Genomic DNA, 20,000 nt, shown 5'->3' with positions numbered 1-20,000 from the left:
GACGTTTGTAATTACGCCAAGTTTTTCGAGCGCGTAATCTGCGACATATCAATTAAGGTTTTTAGTCGTGCTGCTAAAAAAAAGAAAAATAAAAGAAAAGAAGAATACAAAACACATACATAAACAAATAAATAAATAAATAAAGGGCCGACCATAACCTACGAAAATCTAAACATATCACGAAGTGTGCTCTATATTAGCTGCGTTAACAAATTAATTAACGATAAGATTAGAAATTGGTAAAAGGTAAAAAAGAAGAAAGGAAAAAAAAAAAAGAAAAAAAAAGAAAAAAAAAAACATGAAAAGAGAAGGAGAGTCATATGTAAATAATATATTATGTATCAAGTAGAGAGAGCGTTCTCATATCATATACAGGATGTGCTCGAGATGGGATTAGTATTGGAGGGACGAGCTTCTTTTCTGTAATAAAACTCAGAGATTCGCCCCTTTAATTTGAAAACGAAAAACAAGAGAAAAAAAAGGAAAAAGAAAAAAAAAAAAAGAACCGTTTAAAAGAGGAAACAAAAAAAAGAAAGAGTCGCGAAAAATCTTTCTCATCCTCTATATCCTTTTTCTTCCTATTTCCTTCGAATGAGAAGAAAAGTGAACTCGCGAAAAATTCACTAATATATTACATATTAACGGGCTGTACGTACGCCGAAGATCACAAAAAAATGCATGTGTGTTTGTGTGTCCGTTCCTTGGCAGAGAAGAGAGAGAGAGAGAGAAAAAAAAAAATTAAAATTAATAACAATACTAATGTATCTCTATCTCTTTCCAAAAAAGATTCGAAGATCAATGAAGTCGAGTATCTATATAAATATATATATATATATATGCTCGAAGTCATAACAATTAACTTCGCTTCAATTAAACAAGAAAAAAAGAAAAAAAAAAAAAAAGAAAAAAAAAACATTCATTTTGCAATAATTAAAAAAGAAGAAGAAAAATGCGTACCTACAAATCGTTGTTGTATAATAACAAACAAACACATACATGCATACACACTCGAACAATAATCACCGAAATCCCTAAAGTCCATTTAGCCCATGACGCGCCTACAAATTATTGTAGTAAGTATATAATAATAATAATTATAATAATAATAATAATAATAATAATAATAATAATAATAATAATAATAATAATAAAAATAATAATAATAATTAAATGAATAACATGTGTAAAGAAGAAAAAAGTAACAACAAAATGTGAAGAAAAACAAAAAGGAAAAAAAAAAACAGAAAAAAGAAGAAAGAAAAAGAAAAAAAAAAACAATCATAAGAGAAACGCCCAACTTTATCTCCTCTCCCTCGCGCATTTCCAAAAAATGGGTTTATTATATATCCATGTATGTATTAATATCAAAGCGTTACACGGTACTTTATTATACGATATATGATATACATCTATACACACACATACATACATATACATACACACCCACACCCACACACACACACATATATATATATATATATGTGTGTGTGTTTGTGTGCGTGTGTGTGTATGTATATTATACGTGTATACCTGAAAAAAAAAGAAAAAAAAAAAAAGAAAAAAAAAAACGAACGAGATGTTGATTGTAAATGTTAAAAATAAACTGTGTATAAAAAATTCACCATGGAGTTATAAGAGTCAAATGTTATTCCCATGTCTATTCTTTTTTTTTGTTGTTGTTGTTGTTGTTATTGTTGTTCTTCTTCTTCTTCATCTTCTCTTTTTCTTTATTCTCATATTCTTATAAAGATTATTTTCAACGACGAGCAGAATAACAGTACGACGATGTTATAAAGATGGACGATGACCGCTGAAAAAAGAGAAAGTTAAGGAAAGGATAATGGTGGTGAGTTTGTTCTAGCGATTTAATCGGAATACCCGATAGAATCGTCGATGACGAGACTACGTTTTTAGCCGAGTTAAAACAGGAATAGAAAGAAGATAGCTCTCTCTTTCTCTCTCTTTCTTTCTTTCTTTCTTTCTTTCTTTCGAGTCGAATAGGATCAATAAATCGACCCATCGAGTTTGAGCAGAAGCTATTCTACCAAGCGGCTAACTTTACCTTTCAAGGCACACATTGTGATATATGTAATAATGTATTATACGTCTAAAACACTATTATAACACATTCATTCCATTTTTGATTTCCAGGAACTAACTAATATTAGAATAGATAGAAATAGAAGAGTAATGTTTCATTTCTTTCTCAGCACAGCTACTTTATTAGTATAAAAAGCGTCTTTATAAAATAAATAAGTTATAGGGTTTCGAATGTGAAGAAGGGATGAAGAGGAAGGTTCCGTTTTTTTTTTCTTTTCTTTCCTTTTTTTTTTTTTTTTTTTTTTTTTTTTTCTTTTGCATTCGTATCTTATCGTCGATTATCATTCGCTTTGATATTCCTAAGCAACGTTTCTGAGATAATGAAAGATATTAATTTTCATCTGTTCTCTAAACTCTCTCTTTTTCTCTCTTTTACTTCTTTCTATCATTTCTATCTATGAACATTCAAATTTGATCTGTCGATTGTCGAGAGTACGAAACGTTGATGATTATTAAAAACTTTTGAAAAAGAATACGAATCATTGAAATCCTCCTTTTGCTGACTTTGATTGGATATCCGCGAGATCTCGACGTCCAATTTCGCAACCCTTCGCTTCATGGCTGGTCAATATTTTGTCTGTCATTGTGTAGAGTTTTCCTGGGTACCCATTGCTTTTATAAAACTCATGAAAGTGATACGAGGTCGAAGGTCGTATCTCGCGGGACGAACACATAGCGTGATTAATATTGGTAACCACCATTGCTGGCGTAACCCTGACCACCGCCAGAACCGCCACTTCCAAAGCTGGGTGCACCGTAATTCGATGAGGGCCTACCGCCGCCACCTCCACCACCATTGGAATAACCGCCGGATCTAAAAGAAAAAGAAAAAAAAAAAAAAGTACAAATTATGATTAGAATTTTCAGAGATTTCATGAAACATTCTATGATATAATTATAATTAAAGCTTACCCGCCACCGAAACCACCTCCGTGGCCACCTCCGAAGGAAGGTGCTCCATAGCTCGATGATATACCTCCGCCTCCACCGCCAGAGTATCCACCACCACCACCACCACCATTGCCTCCACCACGTGAGGGTGCGCCGTAACTGGAGGAGGGTGCTCCACCGGAGAATCCGCCACCACCGAAACCACCGCCACCTGAGTAGCCGCCGCCACCACCACCACCACCGTTACCACCCCCAAAGGATGGTGCCCCGTAAGAGGAAGATGGTCTTCCACCTCCTCCGTTCGATGGTGCTCCGTAGCTCGAAGATGGCCTACCACCACCGCCTGAGTATCCACCACTTCCACCAGCACCACCACCGAAACCACCACCGAAACCACCACCGAATCCACCGTTCGAGGGTGCTCCATAGCTTGATGAAGGCCTTCCTGCTGATGGTGCTCCATAACTGCTCGATATTCCTCCACCTCCGCCACCTGAGTAGCCGCCATTGCCACCGCCACCACCTCCGGAATAACCTCCTCCACCACCACCACCTCGCGACGGTGCTCCATAACTCGAAGATGGTGCACCACCACCACCACCACCACCTCCAAATCCTCCGGAACTAGGAGCCCCATAACTAACAGAAGGTCCACCACCTCCTCCACCACCGCCTCCGCAACCACCAAAACCACATCCGCCTCCTCCGGTTGGTGCTCCGTAGCTCGTCGATATTCCACCACCACCGCCATTACCTCCTCCTCCTCCTCCTCCTCCTCCACCACCACCTAGATTCGGTGTTCCATAACTAGTAGAAGGTGGCAGATAACTACCAGTGAGTGGTGCTGAAAATTAAAAGTTTTTTATTTAATTTAATGATCTTTCGTGAGGATTAATGCATGATGAACAATCGAAAGTCCCTTGATTATCGTTCGAATCATTCGTGTTCTAGAGTATGACCTACTGCTGAACTAGATAAGCAAATCTCTCTGCTCTTCTTTAACTATCTCTCTCCCTCTCTCTCTCTCTCTCTCCAAAGAGTTTACCAAGACTCGGTGAAAGTAACCAGGGTAATATCTCGGTAAGAGACGGTATACTTTATCGGAAGCTTTAATTTATCCTCTCGTTCACTTTCCTAGATCCTAATTACTTTCGTAAGCTCCTTCTTATTGCGAATTTTTATAATTTATAAAAGAAACGATTCGCGGCAATTATGTCCCCCATGGAAAATGAAAACTCATCGGGATTAGAAAGATCCCGATATCGTCTCTATGGACTTTGCGGTCTTGCGGTTTTACTGGCATTGAAAGTGATCAAGGTGATCTCGAGATGATTGAATGACGTGCCTACGGAATAATTTAATCGATACGCGAGATTACAAAATAAAACGAAATAGCGAGTCATAAAAAAAAATAATAAATAGTGATTCCCCTTTGAAATAAAATAATTTTCAAATTTGATGTGATTCTAATGAAAAATAAATTAATCAATTTAATGAGAATCTATGTTGGTTCAAATTCGACAATTGTTATTCCCCGCTTTGAAATAAAATAATTTTCAAATTTGGAATGATTCTAACGAAAAATAAATTCATCAATTTAATGCGAATCTACGAATAACTACGACAAAAATAATTATTCCAAGCCACTTCTCTATTCGAGTGGTTACACGTATATTCGTGCATTGTAACAAATTTTTTCGTAAATTCGTACTTAATCTTAATCGAACGAAATACTAGCAGATTAACAAAAAAAAAAAAAAAAAGAAAAATATTCTCATTATATAAATAAATATATTCTTGTTTTTTTTTCGATTTCACAAAAATGACTTCGTTACGGTACACAATTGCTGAAGAAGAGAGAGAGAGAGAGAGAGAGAGAAAGAGATTACACGAAAGATAATCGTTTCCGTAATAAAAGACGGATGGTAATCAAAAGTTAATGATGTCCAATCGTCGTGGAAACTCGTATTGCTACATGTAGATACAAGACAGTGATCAGAGGCTGATTCATTGATAACGTAGCTTGTAACGCCAAGGAAGAGCAATTACTTGGTCAATCTCGTAGTTCGTGTATGTCGAAAGGATGAATTAAATAATAATGACAAATAAAAAGATAAATAAATAATGATAATAAACAAAAGATAAAAGAGAAACGAACAATGCAGACGAGACGTGTTAAATGATTTAAGAAAAGGATCTCGATAGTGCACATCTCCGATGCAATTAGTACTGATTTGTACGTACGAGTACGAAGACAATCGAGTTGCTCTAAATTCTCACGGCGTAACAATGGTTTTGCTGTGCTTAGAAACGTTACACATGCGTACATATATATATATATATATATATATATATATATATATATATATATATAGAAATGGTAAACAGTTTCGAGGTGCTTAGAACCTGCTATGTATACATAGATCCTAAACGAGAGATTACAAGCCACGGTTTGCGTTCATCAGAAATACATGCCACGCTTGTGTATTCGGTTCGTAGAAACGAAATCAGTGAGTTGCTTTGGAATTTGAATTTTTACAAGATCGATGAGAAAGATATCGTATCGAAGGAGGTCACGGTCGATGAACTTTACGCCGATTAAACTTTAAGACGAATTAAATATTCGAAGAAAAAAAAAAAAAAGAAAAAAAAAAGAAAAATGCACACAAATTTTCTATAGAAAAACGAAATTCAGATTAATCCGACATTAATTTTCTTTCCTCGTATATATTGTCAAATAAATTAATAAACGAGGATTTATCTTCGAACGGGCAAAATAAATGAAAAATTCGTCGAAGATTGATATTAAAATGAAAATTTTCTATCTAATACGAATTTTCTTACCTTCACCGCAAACAGACGTAAAAATTGCAGCCGTTGCTATTAGGGTAGCCATCAAGGATGATGGCCAGCTATTAGCAGATCTCATGTTGCTGGATAAGATCAATAATTAGATCTATGAATAGAGAAGAAGATCGGCAAAAAATTATGCCGATTCGCGTGCACGCGATCGTTTTACTCACGATACGTATTTGTCGCGTGTCGAACACGTGTTCACCCGTGCGAGAATGGAAACGACGGACTCGAAGAACGTGGAGACTCGTCGAAGCGTGTAGTAAACAACAACAACGCGTCGACAAGATGACCCGTTCGTCTTACCCGTACGATTTCGTCTAACGTGTTTCAAACTCAGTCGATCTCGCTTATATAGTTGTCCGTCTTTCGGAGAAAGTCCTCACGGGAGTGCAAGAGGATGCGCTAGCAAACTGGCTAAGACGTTTCTTGGTGAACGTCGGGAGGAGGAGGGGAGGGGAGGGGTGGGTGGGGGGGTCGTTGGATCAGCAAGGGGATGCCAAGGGGCAGGGGAACTCCTCTGCCAAAGATTGTAGGGGGGCACCTTCGTGTGTGTGCATTTCGTTTTCTGAGTTCTAAGATGATAATCAAGAAAGAAACACTGGCATTAACTTCGTTTCGATAAAATGTTTTAATCATTTTCTATTTTAATATTTCATTTCTAAACATTTATCTTATTTATTTACAATTATTCTAATTGTTTTAACTAATGACATTACGTTTACGTAACGTATTATTTATTTTATATATAAATTATATCGCCACTCTTGAAAAATCTTTCAATTTATATCCATTGTGTATTATTTTTCAATGATTCATTTATTATATATATATATATATGGTGTTTGAAATAAATTATGTCACATTGATATATATGTTATATCTAATATTAATAAATATACTTCTTCAATCTGTCATTTGTATTATCTAATTTAATTTATCCATTCTACAAATATTCCAATAATTTTTATACTCATACATATGAAATAAATTGTGTCAAATTAATTTTAGAAATGAGTAAATAATATTGCGTCTCATCTTATTCGAAATAAATCCTATCAATATATATCGTGTATGTAAATTAATCTGAAAGAAAAAAAATTAATTAATTCAATAATTAAAAGGTCTCCTTTTTTATTCCTAATCTTTCCTTTATTAAAAATAGACGATATTACTATGGATGATTCAATCGTTGAATATATATTTAAAAAAAAAAAAAAAAAAAAAAAAAAAAAAAAAAAAAAAAAAAAAAAAAAAAAAAAAAAAAAGAAAGAAAAAAGAAATAAAGAGAGAGAGAGAGAGAGAGAGAGAGAAAAAAAAAAAAGAAAAAACACGTCCTTTTCAATTTGTTCCTATTTCAAGGCTGACGCCATCACATTTTCATTTTTCTTTTCCCCATAATCTCGCACGATTATTTTATTTCAGAGTCATGCTAACTCGCAACGATCTCGATTTCTCGAGTATGGATGGGAACGACATCGTTGAGACATGGTTAGAGACGCGCTTTGACGGCCTTGATGTCATCCTGGATGGAGGATCGCTCGAGAAAGATCATCATGACGTAAAGAAAAGAACGTATCTTATAGATCTTACACTTATGTTACTTAGTTTTCGTTATCTAAATTATCAGGTAATTATCTAAATCATTTAGGTCAGCCATTAGATCAATTCTTAATGTCCCCTTAATTAAATCGAAGGATTTAAATCTTTAATTAGTAAATGAAAAATTACGTATAGATTTATCTGTTCAAAATGATTATTTTAAAGTTGCTCGAGTCATAAAAGAATATTTATTTTTAATACAATTTCATTTGATATTTTATTCAGATCTTTCATTTAAGTCCAATTTTATTATAACTGTCAATTATATTCATTTTAACATTCAATCTGATAATATATATGTTCATGTAAAATATGTTGATATTTATAAATAAATTAATATATACATATATATATATATATATATATATATATATATATAAAATTCATTATCTTAGTCATCTGCACGATCAATCGAGCCTCATTAGCCTTGACGAATTCAAAGAACGTGCGAACTGCCGTTGACTCGTAATCACGCAAGAATAAAAGAGAGAAAGAGAGGGGGGATAAAAAAAGTATTAAAATCTCAGCATGCACGAGCTTATCAAGGAAGGAGAACGACGGTTTGTCGTCTGGCGTTGGCACGAAATTATGATCTTATTTAACGAGTTGGAGTAAAAGAGAATTTGAACAATGTTAGTAAATTTAGTTAAGAGAAAATAGTATTTATCTCTCTCTCTCTCTCTCTCTCTCTCTCTCTCTCTCTCTCTTTCTCTCTTTTCGATTATATCACCAAACAGAGAATTTCTAGGACAAGTATTAGATTTGTATCGCGTGAAAACATTAGATTAAACACTATGATCGAATTTATTTGATCGTTTAATCTACAAAATACAAATGTCGAATCTATTAAAGATTAGTATAGATCGAATATGTCTGATGGTGTGTCTGTGAAAGAGATCACACAATGGGATTTCATCACTGTGCATAAATAGATCTCTATCTTGTAATACGTCGTGGAATGGCTAATTCCTCTCTCTCTCTCTCTCTCTTTCTTCCTCTCTGTCTAATGCTTTTGAATTGCATAAGAGAAGAGACGAGAGAAATTAAATTCGATGATATTTCAAGATCTAACTTTTATCCTCAGCATTTCCTATCTCATTGACAAACATGAAGGAAGGAACTTAACTCGAGTCGATATTTTCCCACACAGTTGTCTCCTTTGGGAAATAAGATAGAAGAGAAGGAATAGAATAGAAAGAAACACATAAATACATATATACATACATACATACATACATACATACATATATATATGTATACATACGTACATAAGTGTATATGTAAGTACATATATGTATAGATATAAATATATCATTGAGAGAAGGTATTACTAATTAATTCAATAATTAAGAAAAAAAAAAAAAAAAACCTAAAGTGAGTATAATAAAAAATTGAACAGCTTCTCAAAGGTATTCTCAAAGCGAATTCTTTTATCGATATAGATAAATATATCATTGAAAGAATGTATTACTAATTAATCCAATAATAAAGAATAAAAATATTTAAAGTGAGTATAATCAAAAATTGAACCGCATCTTAAAGGTATTCTCAAAGCGAACTCTTTTACCGATTGCTGAAATAACTCTTGCTAAATCGTCGATTTATTATTGCTATTGCGTATAGCAATAATAATAACGAGCACGAGACGTTGTTGATGCATCATCCACCTATGACAAACGTTGCGGTAATATAAATAGTTGGCCCAGTTTCGTATCTTCTTTATCGTTTAACTCTGGATAAAGTAAGTGTCATTGATTTACAACACATACAAAGAATAATAATGGATACACTTTTAAGAAAAATAATATGATCATGGTCGATCGATCGATCAATCGTTCAATCGATCCTTTGCTTCCTGATATAAATCATGCTTTTTCGACCTCGAAACCCGATCCAAATTAATTCAACCGGATGATCTTCAAAGACATCTCCGATATATACTAATTCTCTCTCTCTCTCTCTCTCTCTCTCTTTATTTTTCTCTTTGCAACTTACGACGAACTCATAGATAATGAGGCGATCGTGCATGAGAAGGAAAAAAGGGAAAAAATAGTAAGAAAAAGAGAGAAAGAGAGAGAGAAAAAGAGAGAGAGAGAGAGAGAGAGAGAGAGAGAGAGAACGATGATGATAATGGCTGGAGGGTAGGAAAAAGCGAAAGTCACGGGTGGGCTGCCTCATCTATCGATGTAGCTAGGATCCTCGACACAAAGATGGAGCATTGTATGAGAGCACTATGTTCTGCCCTAGATAATTAATATCCATGCTTACGTCTCGTTTTACCACGAATAAGAATCGAGAAGGCGAACGTGTTGCCTTTTAGAATCCCACCTCCTTCAATATTTCCATCTTTCTTCATAGCACATCATATATATCTCTATCTTATTCTTTCTCCTTATATATATATCTCTCTCTCTCTCTTTCTCTCTCTCTCATCTTCTTCGACAAGAGAATTGCTTCATTTCGACGTCGAGCTAATTGATTAAAGGGATTATATGCCGCGAAGGAGCTACGAGGCGTCACGGATCTATCTATCCTACCGACCGATTTTCTCACTCAAGAGGAACAAATGTGGTAAGAGTGAATGAGTGAAAAAGAGAAAGATAGAGAAAGAGAAAAGAAGAGAAAGAGAAAGAGAGAGTGTGTGTGTGTGTGTGTGTGAGAGAGAGAGAGAGAGAGAAAGATGATTTTGTGTCGCAAGTCTAGTTTCGTTTCTTCCTTCAACTTCTGCGCTTGCCCTTCCTCAAAGATCGATCCAGGTATATGTACGTAATACCTTAGTACCTGACTCTATCTTTCATTCTCTTTTTCGTACTTCTTTTCTTTCTTTCTTTCTTTCTTTCTTTTCTTTTTTTTTTTTTTTTTTTTTATTTTTACTCCTTTTATCTTTCTACTTCTTGATTCTTCAAAGAAACGAATCCAATCTCTGTAGATAATACTTACGAGAATCATTTTGGATTAATGCTTGGTGATTTATCGATCATGGTGGATTTCGAACTGGGTCGTACAACATCACTCGAATGATCCCTTTTATCGGACAAGATATCGTATCACGTTTTACTACGAGAATACTCTGAGATATATAATATGTTAATATATCCGTATATTTGTAGATATGTATGATATGATTATCTTAAAGGAAAACAATTATTTTCATATATTATTGCCGACAAAAATGATCCAAATTAAAAAGTATAAAAATAATTGAATGAAATTATTTATTTCATATTTTTCCACAACATAGTTGAACAAAGGATAATGACAATAATAATAATAATAATAATAATAATAATAATAATAATAATAATAATAATAATAATAATAATAATATTTTAAGTAATTACCTTTATTAATTCTCATAGATTGAATAATATTTTATTTTGATTTAATTATCGGATAAAATGTAATTTATCTAAATAAACAAAATAAAAATGGTATAAGATTTGGGTTGTAATTAATTAAACGACAAGGCCCTTCCCAAATGGCTTCATCGATTCTTTCTCTAATGTAGTACTTCCGAAATTCGAGTCTTTATATATAAGTACGATACGTTTCTGAATAGAACGACAACTAAATAATATATTATATTCGAATTTAAAATTGTGAAAGATATTAGTATGAAAAATATTAATAATGAACAATCGATTGCATTGTTATAACGTATTGGAAATATTATGAATAAATAATTGTGAGAATATATAAAGAAGAATGAAAATTACAGTAACAGCATCACGACCTTTCTCGATACAATCGAACAATATATAATAATTAGATACTCGTAGGAATAATCGAGGAAGACGAAAGGACCTTGAAATTAATGAGATCCATTCGCCATTCGCTGCACGCTACAATTTTTACGATAATTATTCTCTCCCTGTGTTTTTTTTTTCTTCTTCCTTTTTTTCCCTTTTTCTTTTTCTTTTTTTTTTTTTTTTTTTTTTTTTTTTTTTCTATTCTTCCTTTTCTTTTCCTTTCTTTTGTTTTGTTTTTTTTTTTTTTAAACCTGAAGAACGAATAAAGACACATCCATTAAAAGTTAAAAGTATTAAAATAAAAGAATTCAAAGAAGTTCGTCAAGAGAAATCATTTCTTAATTTGATTTCTCAAGGACTAAACTCATCTCTTTCAACAAAAATGATTAGCCATTATAAGTAGCTATAATATAATACAATTCTTCAAGGCTATCTCATAACCTTTCATGATTTCATTAATCTTTCGTAGAATATATGAATTGTTTCTTTATATATATATATATATATACATATATATAAAATACAAAGATTTCTTGATCGAAATTTATCTTTAATTGGATAAAAATTATATTCAAGTTTAAATGACGATAATAATTTTAATTATTAGATCAAATAAAAATAATTCATTAGAATCGTTTAATGGATTGATCCATTTGTCAATTTTTCAATTGATATTTATCAATATTTTCTCTCTCTCTTTTTTTTTTGTTTTGTTTTTCCTGTTCATTATTGTACCCTTTTATGTTACCATACCTAAGGGTTGTAATTCATTTAATAAATATCATTATCATTATCATTATCATTATCATTATTATCATTATCATTATCATTATTGTTATTAATTTTAGAGCCAGGAGTAAGGAGGTGTTATTTTTATTATTAATCAACTTAATGACACTTTATCAAAATTTATCAAATATTATTGAATAGAAACATGTGAAATTCTTCGACATCGTATTTATTCAGGTCGATGAGCTAAGTAACTCGAAATAACTCATTGTGCATCGACCTTCTCTCCCCCCTTCCTTCCTATATCTCCCACTTATGAACCCTCGTGCGTTCACCACCTATTATCCTCCTCCTCCTCCTCCTCCTCCTTTTCCTCCTCCTTCCTCCTCCTTTACCACCCACCATGTATCCGAGAACGTGCTCGATTTATATCGAGTCCAGGATTACGTCATCATGAGGACCTGACCGATGTCATCGACAGACGGGTAGAACTCACATAATTAAAACGTCCACCTGGAACGTAAATATTAACTCCACGTAACGATCGATTGCAATCTACAACTACGAATTCACGCATGTAGCTATCACGAAAAATAACAATAAAAATAAAAATAAAAATAAAAATAAAAAAAAAGAATACAAGAAAGAATACGATTACGAAATCATTTGTCTTGAACTACTTATGAAGATTAAAAAGATTTAACAAATTTATCTATCATTTTATATATTATAATAATTAATGAATGATATATATATATATATATATATATATATATATATATATATATAAAAGAAAAAGAAAAAGAAAAGAAATTTTTTCCACTTTACTTACTCTTAATAAATTCCCTTTAACAGAAACAAAGATTGAAATCTCTTGAGAGATAAGTATTTATTTCTCGTACTTTCAGAAATACGAAATTAGAAGTTCTAAAATAAATATAGAAATATTGTAATTATAATATCGTGAATGGCTTTGAAAATCAGACGTAAGTATAAACGAGTCTATAGATTGGTAGGTTAGAAATAGGATGACTCTGATGCAGGTGAATAGGAAGTGAATAGGAGATGAATAGGAGGTGAATAGGAGGTTAGTTCGACGGATCAGTTTCACGGTGAGGTCCGATAATGAGACCATGAGAGAAAGGAAATTTCCCTGGCACGTTGCAATGACGCTGAGCATCTTCGCAAATCGCTTGGCACTTTTCGTTCTTCGTTTAGCTAACGTAACACATAGACGTTTATTATTTACATTTTAATATCCATCTATGTATTCATCTCTTTTTTCCTCCTTTCACGTTCAGTTGTTAGTTGATGTTTTATACCAATGTTTTACTTTTAAGGTAGAAAAACTTATCCCGTTGGATCTACATTCTGCGATCTACATTTCATCTGCGATCTACGTTTTCAGCGTTCCACTTCTCGATTATCGTGATCTTCAAACGAGAATAATTCAACATTATCTTTTATACGATATATATGGATCATTTTAGTCAATTATTTAAAAATAATTGATAAGTTTTGGATATCCGATTAAAAAAAAAAAAAGAAAAAAAAAAAAAAAAAAAAAAAAAAACTAAATAAATAAATAAATCAATCAAAAAGAATTAGTCGATAATAAAAATATAGTAAGTACATATTATATTGATCGTCAAATATGACGCGCGTTTTCCTTCGTAATAATCGATAGCATAACTACGAGAAAACGATTGTTCTCCCTATCTCTCTCTCTTTCTCTCTCTCTCTCTCTCTCTCTCTCTCTCTCTCTCTCTCTCTCCCTTTCCTTCGTAGTGCATACAAACGCGACATTAAATTTTCTTTCCGCGCGTCGAACTCGCGAAGATAGACGATGGAATTCTTAAGTAGACGAGCTGAAGCGAAATAAGTCGTAAAGCATCGAACGAAACTGAGCTTTCACTAAACTATAGGCTACGAGAGAGAGAGAGAGAGAGAGAGAGAGAGAGAGAGAGAGAGAGAGAGAGAGAGAGAGAGAGAGAGAGAGAGAGAGAGAGAGACAGAGAAAATGTAAGAGCACACACGCGTGTTACTTTCTTCCTCGACGATGCAAATACAACTACGTTGTGTAAAATGATGCCACGGTTAAACGATGGTCGTTTTATTTTATTATTTTTTTTTCTTTTTTTCTTTCTTTTTTTGTGCGATATTGAAAGAAAGTAAAAGTTCCGAAGACCATTCGCTTTCTGTGAAGGAAGATAAAAAAAAAAAAAAAAAAAGAAAAAAGCAAAAGAAAAAAAAAAAAGATTAACCACAACTTCGTTTGGACATTAATTTATATCAATCTTACATAATAATCTCATTTCTGTGCCATTGAAAAGGAAGAAAGAATGAAAGAAAAAAAGAATGAAAGAAAGAAAAACAAAAAACGTAAATTAAATTATGGTGAAAGTATACAAACCAAAAAAGAAAAAAAGACTTATTAAAATTTGATTGTATTCGATACTTAGATTAATATTCGAGATATTTTTCATTAACGAAAAATAAATAACATTAAATAAATTCATCTCCTAGTCCAACTCAAATGAATAAGATTTGTCGAATATAAATAATGAATGTATTTTCCATTAATATTACGAAAATCTTACAAGCAAATCCCTCGAAAATCCTTATGGATTATCAACTTTTCACGAGCTTCCGTCTTATCTATTATTTATTAAAACAAATTCTATTGTCAAGGGAATCGTTTAATACATTTAACAATTTTACATTGAATACAAGATTGGATTTTTAATTAAACAAATTCAATATTAATCCATTAAAGAAAAATACCATATAATATGATAAACTATCATTGTAATTAATCTCAATAATTATATACAAATCTATAATAAATTGTTTCTTATGGATTAATGATATGAAAGATATTAATTGATAATTGTCAAATATAACATTGAGATTACTTCAGTGATAAAATTCTAATACGATCCTAACTCCATGTTTAATTTTTTCTTTTTCGAAACAGACAGAGATGCATTGATTGATCAGAGAAAGTATCACGATAATTGATCGCAAACACGTGAATATGAATTCTTCAAGAAAGAGACAAGATAGATCCAATGAAATTTGTATACATTTTCTCACAACTTCATAGGGTGACGATAGATCAATCAATATTATCATATTTTATCACAATACCAATTTTGTAATTTTAATAAAAGAAAACGATCCTTTTCATATTCTATCAAAATTATTTTAAATGATCGAACGAAATTCTTTAATGAAGAAATAATGATCGATTTTTTTTTTTAATTTTGTCAGCTCTTCGTATATAACTGTTATACGAAAAAAATATAATCGAAAGAAATGGATTTTTTTTTTTAAAGTTTGCGATTATACTATCGAATTTAGCCGTCGGCAAAATTTCGTAATCGTTGCAGAGGGTGTAGACAGTAACGAGGGTATATGTGTATGTGTACGTACGTACGATACATACAAGAGAAAAAGAGAAAGAGAGAGAGAGAGGAGAGAGAGAGAGAGGAGAGAGAGAGAGAGAGAGAGAGAGAGAGAGAGAGAAAGAAAAACATAGCAGCCACCCTTGACTGATTCGCGAGGTGGCCCTGGGGGGTGGCTCGTAGGCGTGGCAAGTAAGGGTGGAAGGCGTGGTTAGTCTGGATCAATAAAACCACCCCCGCGGACTTACGGAGAGGGCTTTCCGCGTGCAACGTCCCTCTGCGTTTTCGGAGAGGTGAGTGAGTTGAACTGAAATCCTCTCTGTGTGTGTATATGTGTGTGTGTGTATGCGTGTGTATGTGTGTGACAGAGAGAAAGAGAGAGAAAGAGAGTGCATAAACTCTGCCAAACCACATCGATCCCTCTAACTCCCCTTCTCTTTTCCTACTCTCACCCTCTCACCCTCTTTTTCACTCTTGACGATCGTCGAAGGTACCGCCATGCCATCGTCCGCCCTGAAATTACAGAAGAGACTTCATTCTGAGCACGTGAACTCTCGCACGCAATTTTCCCTCGCGGAGAAACGGTGAAAGGATTCCCTCTCTCTTGCTCTTGAACATCAGAGTTCATCTCTCGTATTTCTTTCTCTTTCGCACCCTCTGTCTATCCATCTGTCTCTATCTTTTTTTACTTTCAAGATATGATATAAATATACGACTGCGATTATATTATATTTTTTTTTTTTTTGTTTTTTTTTTTTATAAATAACCTGTCTCACCCTCTGTCTCTATCTCTGTCTGTCTCTCTTTTTCTCATTCTTTCTCCCTCTTTCTTTTTTTTTTTTTTTTTTTTTTTTTTTCAAAATATATATTTGTAACTCCTGATCTCATTATATATTTATAAATTAAATATATAACTTCCTTCTCACTCTCTCTCTCTCTCTTTCTCTCTCAATTTTTATTATCATTCTTTCATTTTGCTATCTCGAATATTAAAAAGAAATCACTTTCTATTTCTAAATTTGATCCACTGATTAGGATTTAAGATTTCGTTTTTATTTCAAAGGAGAGAAAAAAAAAAAGGAAAGAAAAAATGCATTCTCTTACAATCGTAAGAACGAGAAGAGTAAGATACTCGATTTGTAAAATATACTTTCGATGTATCGATATTACGAAAATATAACTCTTTGAAACAAATACTATAACTTTCGTTCATGCTGCACTGTCTATCACGCTTCATTAAATCGCGGAATCTTTAGTCATTCTTATGTAATACGACTTGGAGATGTACAGCTAATGATTCTATTCTGTCGATGCACTTTCTACTTCCTCTTTTGACCAATTGTTTACGGTCTATTAGCTTCGACTGTGTTAATTGTCAATTAAAAAAAATGGAATTAAATAATAAAATTAAAAAAGAGAAGAAAAAGAAAAAGAAAAAAGAAAAAGAAAGTAAATCATACTACGTTTTCTATAATTTGAATTAAATTGTTAATTAACTTACAAATATAAATACAAACAAAATACGAGAATGTATTTATTCATAAAAGTGCATGATGTATAACAACATTTATTCATATGCATATGTATATATATATATATATAAACGAAGGATCAAAATGAATAATGATATAGTAAAATTTCTCGACAAAAAAGATACTACGTGATATACAAAAATTAATATTAATTTAATCCTCTTAGGATTTTGTTCCTTTTAATTTTTTTTCATTTTTATTTTTATTATTATTATTATTATTTTTGTTTTTTGATAAGTTTTAGACACCTCATAAAGATTTATAACATGTGTATGTATAAGAACGAATCGACGACCGTGGCCTGTATGAAATCGATCAGCGACGGCCTTAAAACAACAACACGTGTATGTGATATGAATATAACTGTCTGTCAGAAGTATATAAGTAATAAATATATATATATATATACATAGATGTTATGAGTATCGCGAGAAGCTGTTAACTCGATCGATGTAAAAATGTATAAAGATAGTTATGTGCTAGTATGCTAATATGTAATCATACTTAAAAAAGATCTACGATGAAAAAGTTCGACTTGGAAATAATAAGTTTTGTCTTGTCTTACACGCCAGGTCAAAGTTCATTCTCGTACACCGATCATTCTCTGTATGAATATGTTACTTCAACCCGGAACTCTTTCCTTCCTAAACACTCTCGGTACACTGCGCTTGTTTGTACTTTGTTAGAATATTTAAAGAGTTACGGAAATTTTCGTCATTGATTTTCTATTCATTTCTTGCAAGAAATACCAAGAGAAACTTTCTAACACGTAAAAATTATAACAAAAATTATACCAAATAATTTCAATTATAATTTTTTTTTCAATGATCCTTATAATTTTTCTTTTTTCTTCTTCTTCCTTTTATAAAAATTATAATTTTTTTTCAATGATCCTTATAATTTTTCTTTTTTTTTTTTTTTCTTTTCTTTTTTTCCTTCTTCTTCTTCTTCTTCTTCTTCTTCTAAAAACATGACGAATACTCGTCTAATTGGCGAAAAACTGATAGAGTATACATATAATTCGCATTACAGTCGATATTTGCTTTGACCTTGACCTTTTGTTATTTTAAAAGGCACATTTACGTACATACGTAGTATCAGGCGACTCTGTTCAAGTCATTAGATCAGTTGGATCGAGCATAATAATGTTCGAAATCGTTTACGTTGATCAATGTGACGACTTTCTCAAATTATCCTCTAGTCTAAAATTTCATCGTTTCTTCTTACGACGAAATACAAAAAAAAAAAAATAAAAAAAAAATAAGAAAAAGAAAAGAAAAAAAGAAATGAAGGATGAAGAGAGAAAGAGAGAGGGAAGAAAATAAGTCTCGCTTGACAACGATGTAATTGCATGAGATAACTTAATTAAGAAGATCTTTTAATCAGATAACATCCTTAGCAAATAAATGGGAGAGAGAGAGAGAGAGAGAGAGAGAGAGAGAGAGAGAGAGAGAGAGAGAGAGAGAGAAAGAGAAATGAAGAGAAAGATAATCTAACAATGGCGGATTAAAAAAAGAGAAAGAGAAAATGAAAGTAAAAATTCTCCTGAGACAAATTGAAATTGCCAAGATGAAGTTAACCATTTCAAATGCAACATTGTAATATTATTTTCTATACGATCAATTTGATATTATCTTGAAGATAAGGATAACAAATAGAAAAGCTCATTTCTATTTTTGAAATAATAAGAAGAAAAACTTTGCCAATGTTCAAAGTACTAATAGAAAGTAAGAGAGCGAGAGAGAAAGAGAGAGGGAGTAGAAAGAAGTAGAAAGATGAAAGAAAAATAGAAAGGGTCATAGAAAGAGAGACAGAGAGAGAGAGAGAGAGAGAGAGAGAGAGAAAAGAGAGAGAGAGAGATAAAGAGAGAGATAGACCGAAAGAAACAAGGGAAAACTCTTTAATGCATACCTGCCAGAGGCAGAAGAGAGAGAACGTGTTCCCTCCCACGAAAGTAAAATAAATTATTGTGAGCGGAGGTAGTCCTTGGTGAAGTAGTATATGTGGGGTGTTAGCAACCCCCTCTTCGAGTGTATTCCTTTTTACTATCCCCACTCTTCAGGTACTGTTAGAATTCTCATCCCCCACCAGCAAAAGCAAAAGCAACAAAGCAACAGCAATAGCAGCAAGTAAGCAAGCAAGCAAGCAAGCAAACAGGCAGACAGGCAGGCAGGCAGGCAGGCAGGCAGGCAGGCGGGCAGGCAGGCAGGCAGGCAGGCGGGCAGGCAGGAGGATCGTCGATTCTCCAGCACCTCCGTCGTCATTCGTACGACGGCGTACCTAATATAATATTCTAGGCAATTACAGTGTTTGCGGATCAAACACAGAGGGACCGGTTTCATCCCCTCCGTTCGACGAAAGTCTTCAACCCCTACGATTCACAAGGGCTCCCGGTATGCTGAGAAACGTGCGGGTGGTGACGACTTTCGAGGGGTCGCCAGAAATAGTCCCTTTTGCTTGCTTGCTCTTGTCATATCTCTCTCTCTCTCTCTCTCTCTCTCTCTCTCTCTCTCTGTCTGTCTGTCTGTCTGTCTGTCTGTCTGTCTATATATCTGTCACTTCCTATGTCCTATCTCCATTTTTTTCTCTCCTACCGTTTAACGACGTCATTTCGCTCGATGTTTAGCCAGCCGAGGTTCCTAATTTCTCGACGATTTCAATGCGTTTCTGGATGTTACGGTAACTCCTTTTAACGAAAAAGAAAATTTTTAATAATAATAATAATAAAAAAAAAAAGGGAGGGAAAAGAAAAATGAAAAACAAAAAAAAAGAAAAAAAAGAATGATCTTTATGCATGATTTTAACAAGATGACGATACCTCGAGGTGAAAATTATCAAAAGAATTTCCTTCCTTCCCTTTCTTTCCCTTATGTATATAAAAAAAAAAGATCGTTTTTTCATTCCATCTAGGAAAAGAAATAAAACTCAAAAATTTCAAAAATCAATTCTTCAAACGTACTAGGTCTTTTTAATTCTTAAAGGGAAAAAAAAAAAAAAAAAACAAAAAAATAAAGAAATAAAAAATAGAAGCCTAATCAATATACATTTATCTTTATAGATTACAAAGCGTCTTTCTCCTAGTACGTTCGCGGCCTCTTAAATCCCAATATAGTCGCTTGGAAAGTCGTTTCGCCTGC

At 32.9% G+C, this 20,000-nt stretch overlaps 2 protein-coding genes and 1 long non-coding RNA gene across 6 annotated transcripts in view; 1 reads left to right on the top strand and 2 right to left on the bottom strand.

Moving 5' to 3' along the window:
• Positions 1-5,634, top strand: part of LOC124955832 (high-affinity choline transporter 1) — a 17,550-nt gene extending 11,916 nt beyond the window's left edge. The window contains exons 9-10 of one of the 2 annotated variants that reach the window (XR_007102991.1): positions 2,692-2,941; positions 3,008-5,634. The gene's annotated coding sequence lies outside the window, so the exon portion shown is untranslated. The remainder of the gene's footprint in view (positions 1-2,691; positions 2,942-3,007) is intronic. The other variant, XR_007102992.1, reaches the window with a different exon arrangement.
• Positions 1,504-6,249, bottom strand: LOC124955833 (loricrin-like). The gene is made up of 3 exons (XM_047510851.1): positions 5,836-6,249; positions 3,013-3,835; positions 1,504-2,914 (listed from the first exon to the last, which is right to left on the bottom strand). The coding sequence occupies exons 1-3, from the start codon at positions 5,918-5,920 to the stop codon at positions 2,782-2,784; spliced, it is 1,041 nt and encodes a 346-aa protein (XP_047366807.1). The 5' UTR covers positions 5,921-6,249; the 3' UTR covers positions 1,504-2,781.
• A 5,613-nt stretch (positions 6,250-11,862) lies between these two features.
• LOC124955834 overlaps positions 11,863-20,000 on the bottom strand; it is a 28,341-nt gene continuing 20,203 nt past the window's right edge. For 2 of the 3 annotated variants that reach the window (XR_007102996.1, XR_007102993.1), the window contains 2 exons: positions 12,757-12,851; positions 11,863-12,437 (listed from right to left, as the gene is read on the bottom strand). This is a non-coding gene — a long non-coding RNA (uncharacterized LOC124955834). The remainder of the gene's footprint in view (positions 12,438-12,756; positions 12,852-20,000) is intronic. The other variant, XR_007102995.1, reaches the window with a different exon arrangement.

This window comes from Vespa velutina, chromosome 19 (genome assembly GCF_912470025.1).
Source record: "Vespa velutina chromosome 19, iVesVel2.1, whole genome shotgun sequence".
NCBI lineage: Eukaryota > Metazoa > Arthropoda > Insecta > Hymenoptera > Vespidae > Vespa > Vespa velutina.
Note: the sequence above shows the minus strand (reverse complement) of the source record. Positions and strands in the feature narration are given on the sequence as shown.